Here is an 11,931-nt window from a genome sequence, read left to right as displayed (position 1 = left end):
AAAAGCCAAGAAAAAACAGAACATTTCTCTTTACAAGTATTCTAATGAACAGATGTGACTCCCCAAACAAGAAAAAGAGTCGTTGTATATATATAAAAGAAAAAAGCAAAGAACAGAAAGAAAGGGAAACGAAGAGACAACGCCAATCGAACATGGATCCTCAGTCCTCGTCACACCCAATTTACCACGGGCCGACCTTTTGCATGCTGCCGTGCTCCTGGAGGGCCTTGTGGAGGTCGAAGCTGTTGAACAGGAGGTGGGGCTCGTGGCCCATGCCCTTGCGGAGGCACTCAAACTCGGCCTTCTCGAAGTAGCTCGACAGGATGGGCTGGTAGACGGGGTGGGCGCACTTGCTGATGATGACGCGGGCGCGCTCGCGCGGGCTGAGGCCGCGGACGTCGGCGAGGCCCTGCTCGGTCACGACGACGTCGAGGTCGTGCTCGGTCTGGTCGACGTGGGTGCACATGGGGACGATGCAGGAGACGCCGTGGGGGTCCGTCTTGGAGGGGCGGGTGGAGGGCGTGTGCATGATGGAGTACTTGGAGGAGCGGAGGAAGTCGGCGGATCCGCCGAGACCGTTGAGCATGCGGGAACCCATGACGCATGTCGAGTTGGCGTGGGCGTAGATGTCGACCTCGACGGGCGTGTTCATGCCGATGCAGCCCAGGCGGCGGATGATCTCGGGCGAGTTGGAGACGGCCTGGCTGCGGAGCAGGAGCTTTCCGTGGTAAGCGTCCCAGTTGTCGTAGAAACGCTTGAAACCGTCGGGGGAGAAGCGGATGGAGGTGGCGGTGGCGAAGTCGAGGCGGCCCGAGTCGAAGAGGTCGAGGAAGGTGTCCTGGATGACCTCGGTCCACACCTTGAGGTTCTTGAAGTTGGACTTGTCGAGGCCGCCGATGATGGCGTTGGCCACGTTGCCGATGCCAGACTGCAGAGGCAGGAGGTTCTCGGGCATGCGACCGTGGCGGACCTCGTGCTCGAAATACTCGATGAGGTGGTTGGCGATGCGGTACGACGTCTCGTCGGCCTCGGTGTTGGGCTGGGTGGCGTCCTGGTAGTCGGACTGGACGACGCCGACGATCTTGGAGGGGTCGATGGGGATGGAGGTGGTGCCGATGCGGTCCTCGGGCTTGGTGATCATGTAGGGCTTCCGGTAGGGAGGGAGGTCGGTGAAGGTGATGTCGTGGAGACCCTCGAAGGAAGGGAGGGCGGTGTTGACCTCGACAATGACCTTGTCGGCCATCTGGATCAGCTCGGGGGTGGCACCGACCGAAGCTCCGGGGACGATGCTGCCATCCTCCTTGATGTCGGTGGCCTCGACGACGACGACGTCGAGGTTGTTGTTGGGACGGTCCTTGGTGTAGAAGCCCTGCTTGTTGTCGTGGTCAGCGGGATTCGGATCTCTACAGAGTGTCGATGCGAGCAGAGACGGGAACTCACGTAGACAAGGTCGCTGGGGAACATGGACAGGTGCTTGTCAAAGAAGTTGATACGTCCAGCGTTGATTCCCTTGGAGATGTTCTTCCCGACCTGGTGGGGCGCTCGCCTGTTGATCATGTCAAGCTCGGCCCATCGGTTCTCCGTCTCGGCACCGGAAGAGGCGCCGACGAAGAGAGAGTACTTGAGCTGGCCCTGGAGGTTGTTCTTCTCGACGTGATCGGCCATGTGCGTGGGCATGGTCCTGTTGGGAGGGGAGATTGTCCTGTCAGCCGCATGCACGTCGGGATTGGAGGGGGGGGGAAGAGCAGGGGTCCTTGGTGCTCCTAGATCGGAGAGGAATAGTGGCCTGACATCCACCCTCTCCGTTCTTCGACGCGAACGGAGAAAGAAGGAAGGGATGAAAGAAGAGAAAAAGAACTCACTTGGGGTATCCGACACCAGTGAATCCAGACCATCCAATGTAGGATCCATTGGGAAAGTGATGGAGGAGCTCTTCGGGCTTGGCCAGCTTCTTGAGGGTAGCGGGGTGACGGATGCGAGCCTTGAGAGCCTCAGAGGCTGTCGCGAGAGCAGACGACATGGTTGGCCTGTGTTTTCTTCTTTCCGTGTCGGTAACGGAATGCGCATGCGCTCGAGGCAGAGACCGGCAATGGGAGGTTGAGCCCGGTCCGGTGATGGGGAGATGAGAGAAGGAAAGGATGGAATAGTGAAAGTAAAAAGATACAAATAAAATTTATGAATGAGAAATGAAAAAGAAGGAAGTAGGGGGGGAAGGAGGGATGAGAGGGTACTAATATTAGATGGCGAAGGGACCCAAGGCCGGACCTTGTTGAGGCAGCGGAAACAAAGAGCTGCGCATACAAGTATCAGTACGGCCTACATCGATACATGATACCTGTACAGCATGTACCCGTACCTAGAGACGTAAAAGATACCAGAGGGACTGTGAAGAAAAAGAGCCTCAATTCAACCAGAAAACCCCCAGTTTTAAAGAAGCTCCGGTCAAAATAGTGGATCCTTTGGGTCCGAAGAAATTGTGGGAATTCATGGAACGCCGACTCTGTCATGGGTATGAGAATTGGTGGTATGTAGGGGTACTTGACTATACTTTTATTTTATTTTATTTAAAAATTTTTTTTTTTTACTATCATCTTTGTGCTCATCATCCTTGTGTGTTCTGAGTTGTGCTATGCGGACATTTCGAGATGGATCTTGACCCAATTCTCCACTACCATCACTACTACTAATACTACGAGTACAGATTACCATCCGCCCTCTGCATTGTATAGATTATTACTACACGTAATCTGTATTGCCATAATCTGTCGTACGACCAGAAACGTTACCGGCTCTGGTCCCGGATCATCAAGCCATACATTAGCGGAATCAAAGGGTACGTACCTATCTCTGTCTCTCGAATCTCACCAATACATGCAGCTCTTATTAACCGCGCCAAGAGAAAGGCTCCGGCAACAGATCGGTTACAACTTGCACCCACTCCGTTCGCCCGGCCGAACCTACCTTTGACCCGCGGCCACGTTCGGTACTGTTCAATTGATAGGCATCGATCCGGATTCCACGGAGACTCCCCCTTTTATTGATCCGACATGTTGCTCAGTCCACTCATCATCCTGGCATTACCAACTTCGAATGCCCACCACTCTGCGGAGTACGGAGTACTCGTATAGAGAGTACCTGACTATTCCCACCTCGTAGGTCATCGCATGACACATACCACAAGCCCACACCTAACCTATGGGGTCCCCAGGTCTTGCTCCGCAGTCCCTCTTCCCTTCGTATCCATAGTGTATCCTTATCCTGTCTGGTCACAGGTAATACTCGAAAATGATGCCATTCCAGCCCCGTATCGTGACCCTGTGGGGAGGGAGAGAGGGAGAGAGATAGTCTCACGCCCTGGACTTGTCCCCCAGCTCCACAAGTCTCCTCACCGTCTCCGCCGTGTCGCATCCCTCCTCCAGACATGCGCGCAGGATCTTCTGCTCCGACGGTGGCGTCATCTCATCGGGCCCAGGTGCGTTTCTGTCCAGGTTTGTCGGGAAGGGGTATCCATCCGCCACGGCTCTGACGAGGGCCTCTGCCGTGTTGCCATCCTTGTTCTCCTCGTCACCACCACCGTCACCGCTCCCCCGCTCCTGCTGCCTACGGTACATGGCCAGGATTCCTTCCCAGCAGGCCCGCACGATGGGCACCGTCTCCACCGTCTCCATGGGCCTCCCGAACCCGCTGCTGATCTGCAGCAGGTTGACCATGCGGTCGATGTCGGCCGACCGGTTCGACCCCGCGGCGTGGAAGAGGGCCGGGTTGAAGAACAGCCCGTCACCCTTTGACAGCGGCAGCGAGACGTAGTTGTCGGCGAAGTAGTCGCGGAAGGCCGGTAGCCTGTAGGCCATGTAGCCCTCGTCCAAGGTCTGCGAGTAGGGCAGCAGCCGCGTCGGCCCCGACACCACCGGTACGTCCACGTGGGCCACGGCCCCCTGCAGCGTGAGGAACTGGCTGGCCAGGTGGGCCGCGCGCGGGTACCTGGCCGCCGCCTGCGCCGTCTGGAAGCCGATGTGGTAGTCGCGGTGGCATTCCTGCGGCGCGCCCCCCGGCTTGACGCTGTTCATCTGCGCCGTCACCCGGTACCCCGGCCCCAGCCAGGCCTCGCACACCAGCCCCAGGTACGGGTTGGCGTAGTAGTCCACGAACGAAGGCGGGTCCGCGGCCGCGTGCTTGCTCAGCGAGTTCCACACCCGGTCGTTCGTGCCCTTGGCGGCAAAGTGGTCGCCTGCCGAGGCGTTGCTGCGTCTCTCGCCGTCCACGATGCTCCTGTAAACCCCGCTTACCCGGTCAATCAGGTCGGCGTCGCGGTACATGTTCCGCAGGACCAGCACGCCCGGCCCGTCCTTCATGACGCCGTACCACTCGTCCTGGAGGGCTTCCCGGTCCGGGTCGGATAGGGAGCCGTAGGGCGGCAGGGAGTATACGGGCACCTTGTCCTCGATCGATGCCGCCAGGGGGTACTCTCCCGCCCTGGGCTGGCGGGAGCAGAGAGACGCGAAGCTGTCTACTGATGGCGGCGACGAGGCCGAAAAAAGCCGGCGGGATGGCATGGTCTCTGGCGTCTTCAAGCTTTCCGTCGTGACGTATAGAGTCGACGAGGAGAATCTGCAGGCTACGACGTACGAGCTGCCTGCCTCCCTATCGTGAACAGAGCGCTCGTGAGAATGGTATTACGGTGCAGCAGCCTCCAGTTTTCGATCCGTCGATCCCCCCTTCCCCCGCATCAAATGCGCCGCACTTTCGCTGTTGTTCGTCCACAAGCCACGCATGTTGAGCGATGGGGTAGACGAGAGAGGAAGTCCATTTCTCCATCAATCATATCTCGAGCATAATGCCACCATCTTCCGTCAATCGTATTCCGACAACCTCATTATCCCGTTCGATAGCCTCATTCATACTTCGTCAATCATCCCCACCACAGCTTCATTTCCTCCACCTCTTCCATCAGTCATGCTGAACCGATATCTGGTCTCCCTTTATAGGCAACAGTCGCCGGGTCTCTTGTTGAATCAGCCACTGAAACCAACAAGGGTCACTCTGCTAGAAAGGAAGTGAGAAATGAAATAAACCAAATTGAAGAATCGTGACCCCATGTGCAGCCCACCGACCCCGTGCACATCAAAGAACGCGACCGCCCACCGTAGCTATCAACCGGTAACCACCTGATACAGTCCGCTTACCGGTCCCTGAACCGTCACACCTGGAAATGTCGCGTACAATGGCCAACGGCCTGACCGCCCGCCCCTCGACGTCGGCGCCGGCCTCTTCCATCCACCCCACCAGCATCGCCGTGGAGGATGTATTCTGAACCCCGCTCTGGGTCAGGACTGTTACGGCACAAACTGCTCGTATCAGCCGCCAAATGGTACCGGAAGGGGAGTTATTCCACCAGATGCGTGGCCTGGGGCATATCCTGGGCAGATACCAGACAACCTCACTTCTAAAAACAGACCGAAAATGATCATCGACAACGGCAAACGCTCTCCACGAGGAAGGAGCTGATGCCACAGTTGTCATCTGGCGTTATTGTGCTGAATAACGAATATCCACAGGTGAACCGACACACTGAAACTATACATGGCAGTGATGGCAATCTGAATGCAAAGCAGCTGTAATATGTGCAGATTCCTTGTGCACAATGTCGGTTTAGACAATTGGACGCACGGACTGTCCGTTTAGCCGCATTCTTGTTGAGTCCTGTTGCCGCATTATTCCCAGACCCTGTCCATGGCTGCATCCTCTACTATCATCTCGACCTTGACCGTCCTCGTCGAGAAAATGCGCAGCTGCTTCTAGAGCAGGCAATACGCTAGAACCCTTCGAAGGGTTCGACTACTCCCAGCAGAAATTGCGGCATTTCGCGCCTCGCCTTTTTGTTACGTACTGCTTGTTGACATGATACAAGCTATGACACATGGAAATCCGGTGAGGTTGGGATTTTTCTGTCCTCTTCCCTTCCCTCCCCTCCCTTCCCTATTTCCTGCCGCCGAGTACCATCATGACGATACCAAACCGAAGAGGAATTCCAGGTAAGGAAAGGGAAGGAAAGAAACAAGAACCTTTCGTCCTATGCTAGGTGAGAAATTTGCAGATATCAACAATGCGAAGAAGAGGGTATCTGGAAAATGTCTTGGTATTATCAACGGAAGCACACCATGTGGACCGGCACTTGTGGGACGAGTCGTGAGGCTCCAATACGGAGCACCGAACAAGAAGTAAGAAGCAGAAATGGTTCAAAGGGTGAGAGAATCAAAAAAAAAAAAAATATATATATATATATATAACAAAAGGGCATTGAAGAAGGAGGAAAGAAACGGCTAATAAAGCCGGGACCCAGTTTCTTTTCCCCTGGTCTGCCGTGCTTCTCAGTCTTGGCCGTAGTCTGCCGGCGACTGAGTGCCGGATGGTGCAATCACGCAAGACCTTGCTAACCGCGAAATCATGGTGAAAGTCGACCCACACGTCCAAGTCGTGATCGAAGAGAAATCTTTTGGTGACAAAGGAGGGGCGAAGGGCGTTTCTTTCTTCTTGTCTTCTTTTTTTCAATGGAGTATCAATATCAGTATATTGTAGCTGTGTGACTCGCATTTAGACCTCTCACCTCTTTCTCTATTCATCATCGAGTTCAAGCCTGATCTCCTCCCCAAAGGATAGGCAACCTCACCAGCATCATGGACTCCTCCGACAGCAAGACATGGCTCGAGACGCTCCACGGATGGTATAGGGGGACTCTGTACCAGGCTATCGTTCTCGGTCTCATCAGTTTCAGTCAACCGGGTATCTGGAATGCTCTGTCCAGTGCGTTACACTCCAACTCATCCGAACTCATATGAACTAGATCGTCTGGCCCAGCCGAACAATGGCTGACACCGGGTTGTGAAAATAGGCATGGGAGCCGGTGGTCTGGCAAGCCCCTTCTTCGTCAACGCCGCCAACGTCATCACCTATGTCATCATGGTCCTCTTCTGCCCCGTCTTCTCCGTTATAGGCAACCGCTTCAGCCTGAAATGGATTCTGGTCTTCGGCACGGTGGGCTACCTGCCCTACTTCGCCGCTCTGTACTGCAACAGCGTCTACGGCACGCGGTGGTTCCTCATCTTCGGCGCCGTCACGTGCGGCTTCTCGGCCGCCGCGCTGTGGACGTCCGAGGCCGCCATCGCCGTCGCGTACCCGGAGGACAACCGCCGCGGGCTGTACATTGGCATCTGGATGGCCATCGGCCTCGTGGGCACCCTCATCGGCAGCTCCATCCAGCTGGCCCTCAACATCGACGACTCCGAGCAGGGCAGCCTGTCGACCAACTCGTACCTCGTCATGATCGGGCTCTCATGCATGGGCCTCCCCCTGGCCCTCACCATCTCCCCGCCCGAGAAGCTCAGGCGCACGGACGGCACCAAGCCCACCTTCAGCAACGGCGCCGCACGCATGCCCCTCCGCCAGAGCGTCGGGGGACTCTGGCACGCCCTCGGGTCTAAGCACATCCTCCTCCTGCTGCCCATCTTCATCACCGTCCGCTGGAGCACCACTTACCAGGGAAACTACCTCACAGCCTACTTCAGCGTCAGGGGTCGCTCCCTCGCCGGCTTCGTCCAGACCGTCTGCGGCATCATCGCCACCGTCGGCTGGGGTCGTCTCCTTGACTCCCAGACAATCTTCAGGAGCAAGAGGTCCTTGTGCAATGTCGGATGGTACTCCATGCTCGCCGTCTTTGTCGTCCAGTGGATCTTCAACTTTTACATGCAGGCTGAGCTCCAGTCGCGATCGCCCTCGCCCGTGCTAGATATCTTCTCCGCCGACTATGCCAAGGCTGTTGTAGCCTATTGCCTGTTTGGGTAAGTTCCGTCTTCTTATGGAAACACCTGCCACGACCCCGATTGTGGGCCCTGTTCATGGGAAGAGAAATGTATCCAGAAGCGTGTGTACTGACTGATGGAAAACGACAGCATATCCGCAAACGCCTCCGTCGTTTGGACCTACTGGATCCTCTCCATGTACAACTCCGACATGGACAGGCTCTCGCACACGAGCGGTATCCTCCGATCCGCCGAGAGTCTGGGGTTCGCCTGCGCCTACGGCATCGGATCCAAGGAGAGCGTGTCCCTGATGACCAACCTGGCCGTATCCTTTGCCGTCTTCGCTGCTGCCGTCCCCTTCACATGCTATGTCGCATGGAAGGGCAAGGCTCTGGAGGAGACAAGCGCTACTCCGGGAGATCGGGAGGAAGATTCCGAGGGCAACCTGTACACAGATCCTCGGGATGAGGCTGCCAAGGTCCCCGGGACGACTACTATTGTCAGCGCATGAGATATGTGTATAGATATGATGCGGGAGCCTGAGCGGCTAGAGAATTACTAGTACGAGTACCTACAAGTACCGATACACTAGTCTCTGGAAATCTAGGTAGCTGATGAGCTTAATATCCCTGCTCTGGAAGATTAAACGTGCCCGGACCCATCTGATAAAGGCCCGAACAGTGCCTCCCAGTAGCCAGTTTTTTTTATCAATCAGCGATTTAGGGCGGCGCGATCCGGCGGCGACATACAAAAATACGAGTATGATGACTGCCGACTAAGCAGTATCGGTACGCGCAATCAGAAAAGATCAAGACTTCATTTGCTTACTATGCAGTAATGATTCGATAATGGCAGAAATTACTCCGTAATAGAGTCGAAGACTATTTGAGAACCTCGGCGCCGATGGTCGGAGGGTCTCTGTTCAGCCCACATGATTCCTCCGATATACGACCGACCAGCACGGTTTGCCACCAGGTCAGAGGGGCAGTTCTCATGAAAAGCACGCGAGGCCATCGCTGCAACTTCAATGAGACTCTGGTTGATCGACAATGTGGCATACGAGTAGACAGTGCCGTCTTTTCTTACGCTCAGTTGATCAACTGAAGGGCCCAAAAGTGCAGAGGGGGGGTCATGAGAGGAAAAATTATTGACCGCCTGTTGCGCCATCGGAGTAGAATGTCTTGGGCATCATTAAGTGTGGAGCACGGGAACAATGAGTGTCGCCGCTGAGGTCTTTTTTTCCCCCTCCAGTCTCATTAGTCTCAGTCTGGCTCTCTCTGCGTGTGTGTGTCTGATGCCCTCCTTCATACACACTGATTGATGCATTGTCGTTGGTCGCCTTGTAGACCGCGGAAGATGGCGCGGGAGGGCCCGGTGGCCAAGCTTTTTTCGCCTACATAAGTGGGAGCAGTAAGCTTTACCGAGACCCTACACAGGTAGAGATGGTCGCGTCGCAATCACTGGGGAGAGTGCCGTCTATCATGCTCTAGGAGTGCAACCATCATGGTCATCCAGGTCCATGACACGCACACCAGCATATACACACGTGAGGGAATTGATACAACCTATGAATCAACAAGAAGAGGGGGGAACAGTGGCGCCCTTGCGGAGAGGGCATGCATATGACTTGGAGAGAGGGCAAATCAGAGATGGACGTGGTGGTGTTGTCTCAGCACGCATACACGCAAGACTCAACAGCACTAGTGTTATCATCGTCTCGTCGCCGTCGCCGTCGCCGTCTTCTCGGTTGATTATGTACTAATGCATTCTCGCATTAGCCGAAGGTGCTTGGACCGGATTGTCTAGAGCCGGTACATGGTCAGAGACAGTTGGCTAGTCTGCCGTGTTCGAGCATCATGTACCGTATGTAATGCATGACACGTGAGTGGTGGGAGCAACGAGCGTCTACATCGTCTCTTTCTTATTCTGTGTTGGCGATGCATGATAGCAAGGTTGAGAAGTAGAGGCGGGAAGAGGCGCCCAACATCATATATGGGCAACGCAACGAATTATGCATGTACTGTATCATCAGGGTATGATATTGGGCTATGAAATATAGAAAAGTGGAAGAAACAAACATCGTGGCGAGAGATGAAATGAATATGTAGAAGGAACGATGAAGGAGCTAGTGTGACGCTCCTTCCCTGAGAGAGAAAAAAATGAGATGCCGAGTCCCTGGAAAGGAAGGGAAGGAAGCGCCAAGCACCTGCCACATGCGCATGCAACCCCCGTCATCCATCACTATACGTATTGCCACCGGATTGACGAGGCAGACCTCGATACCATCCATGTTGTTGCATGTCCAGTCGGCAAAGCGTCGATTTTCATGTGCTTGTAACCTTGTACCCTCTTTTTCGGCTGTAGTAACCCTGTTTTCATATTCATCATCATCATGCTTTTGTTTTTTGTTTCCAAGGAGTCGCCGTCGTCACAGGCTACATACACTTCGGTCCAGATACGGGGTTTCATCTGTCGTGTTCTCCTTGTGCCATGATTGGGTACGCGACGACACTGGCCTACGGCTCTAAACGCCGCAGGCATGTGAAGATGAGAAAGCCCACCAGAATACTTTTGATGATGACCTCGGTAGGCATATGGGGAAAAAGAAAAGAAAGGAGCAAGGTGACTCACTGACTGATGAATGAATGAATGGATGATATAGGACATGTACCCGTTTCTTGCTCGTCATCGACAACAGCTCAACCATCGCCCACACTCTCGTACATACCCTTCAACCAACCCGGCTATCCACAGGTGGGGAGCAAAAAGAGAAAAAGGTGTCGAGGAGAGTGGAATGAGGGGAAAAATCAGGCGACAAAGATAGCAAAAGGAGAGAAAATATCTCCACCCACCGCAGTCAGGGTCTTCATCCGCTGCTAGGAGATACCGACACGCCCCCCACTTCTCAATACGCCATCCACTCCGGTATCCGTACACATGGAAGTCAGTCCGATGACCTATGGCAACTCGACCACTCGAACGGTGCCAATATAATTCTAGACGCAGGAGACGCTTCCGCACGCTCGCAACCGACCAGGCACCAGATCCGGCCCCACGCGTGCCCCACGCACACTCCATGCATGGTGTCCGCCGTCTATGAATTATAACTGACAAGAAGTCGTTATTCATTCCTTTATCTTGTTCTTTTGCACAGACCATCGCATGCCCATATTCTAGAAGGGTATGACGAAAGGAAGACGGACACCATATACCTCTCCGGGGTCGCCACTCTCTCAAATCATCATTTGAAACAATACCCCCCCAAGGCATCAGTCCTATCGCACGGATCACAAAAAACTGAGAACCTGAGAAAAACGGCCAGCCCCGCTTTCCATTTGATAACAACTCCTTACCCTTAAAGGCCCCCCCCACCGTCAGAGACATACATTCAAGACAGGCGTACCATCACCGCTCCCAGGTTCACGACGGATGGGGAAAAGGGGCGTCGTCCCAGCCTGTTTGATCAACATTCCCTTGAAGCTGCACAAAAGTCTGTGAGACCCTGAGCGGCTCGTCTGCTGGTGCAGCCTGTGCCAGGATTGTCATTTATTATCCGCCGTCTTCCTGAATACCTAACCCATAAGCGGCAGCCTTCTCCACGCGTACGCAGCCGTTCAGCCCTTCACCGCCAGTGCTTTACACATTTCAAGGAGGTCTGCACACATCGTGGGCCATTGGTATCCGCTTCCGCCCCGCCAACCCTGTCGTCTTCCCCTGCCCTGGTCATTGCAAAGGGTATTGCCGCTCAGAGAGTCTGGGCCTTTTATCACGTTGCCCTCTCGATTGGCAGTGAAACGACGCACAACACGCGCCGCCCACACAGATTACAACATTGGCGTTAAGTGAGAAGACGGGAGGGAAAAGAACAGGCACCCCCCTCACTTGCCACATGGTGGGATAAATCTGTTCACACTTGTCGCTCGATTGTTTGACTTTACTTTCATTCCTTCTTCGCCCCTTTGTCATCTGAACGCAAGGCGCAGGCGGAGCATCATCTGGTTATCTTTTCATATTGCTGCCGTTCAGGTGCTGTGCAGCTCGACTTAGAAGCATCAGGTGCTAGATTCACATTGCAGACTGCAAGTCACTATATGCCGCTTGCCCGTCCATACCGATATAAAACGACACAACACAG

General features: G+C 54.6%; 3 protein-coding genes across 3 annotated transcripts; 1 reads left to right on the top strand and 2 right to left on the bottom strand.

Moving 5' to 3' along the window:
• Window positions 1-181: 181 nt before the first annotated feature.
• Window positions 182-2,020, bottom strand: GMORB2_7797 (acetyl-CoA hydrolase; the record flags this gene model as incomplete). The annotated part of the gene is made up of 3 exons (XM_035469762.1): window positions 182-1,369; window positions 1,441-1,681; window positions 1,863-2,020. 3 exons carry the CDS (start codon window positions 2,018-2,020, stop codon window positions 182-184), a joined length of 1,587 nt encoding a protein of 528 aa, XP_035320856.1.
• A 1,327-nt stretch (window positions 2,021-3,347) lies between these two features.
• On the bottom strand, window positions 3,348-4,553 carry GMORB2_7796 (Ectoine hydroxylase-related dioxygenase, phytanoyl-CoA dioxygenase (PhyH) family; the record flags this gene model as incomplete). The annotated part of the gene is made up of 1 exon (XM_035469761.1): window positions 3,348-4,553. One exon carries the CDS (start codon window positions 4,551-4,553, stop codon window positions 3,348-3,350), a length of 1,206 nt encoding a protein of 401 aa, XP_035320855.1.
• Window positions 4,554-6,674: 2,121 nt separating this feature from the next.
• GMORB2_7795 (Major Facilitator Superfamily) lies at window positions 6,675-8,307 on the top strand (the record flags this gene model as incomplete). Its single annotated transcript, XM_035469760.1, has 3 exons — window positions 6,675-6,801; window positions 6,890-7,835; window positions 7,947-8,307. 3 exons carry the CDS (start codon window positions 6,675-6,677, stop codon window positions 8,305-8,307), a joined length of 1,434 nt encoding a protein of 477 aa, XP_035320854.1.
• Between the last annotated feature and the right edge of the window lie 3,624 nt (window positions 8,308-11,931).

Source organism: Geosmithia morbida, assembly GCF_012550715.1.
Source record: "Geosmithia morbida isolate 1262 chromosome Unknown scaffold_9, whole genome shotgun sequence".
NCBI classification, from domain to species: domain Eukaryota; kingdom Fungi; phylum Ascomycota; class Sordariomycetes; order Hypocreales; family Bionectriaceae; genus Geosmithia; species Geosmithia morbida.
This window is presented reverse-complemented; position numbering and strand designations above follow the sequence as displayed.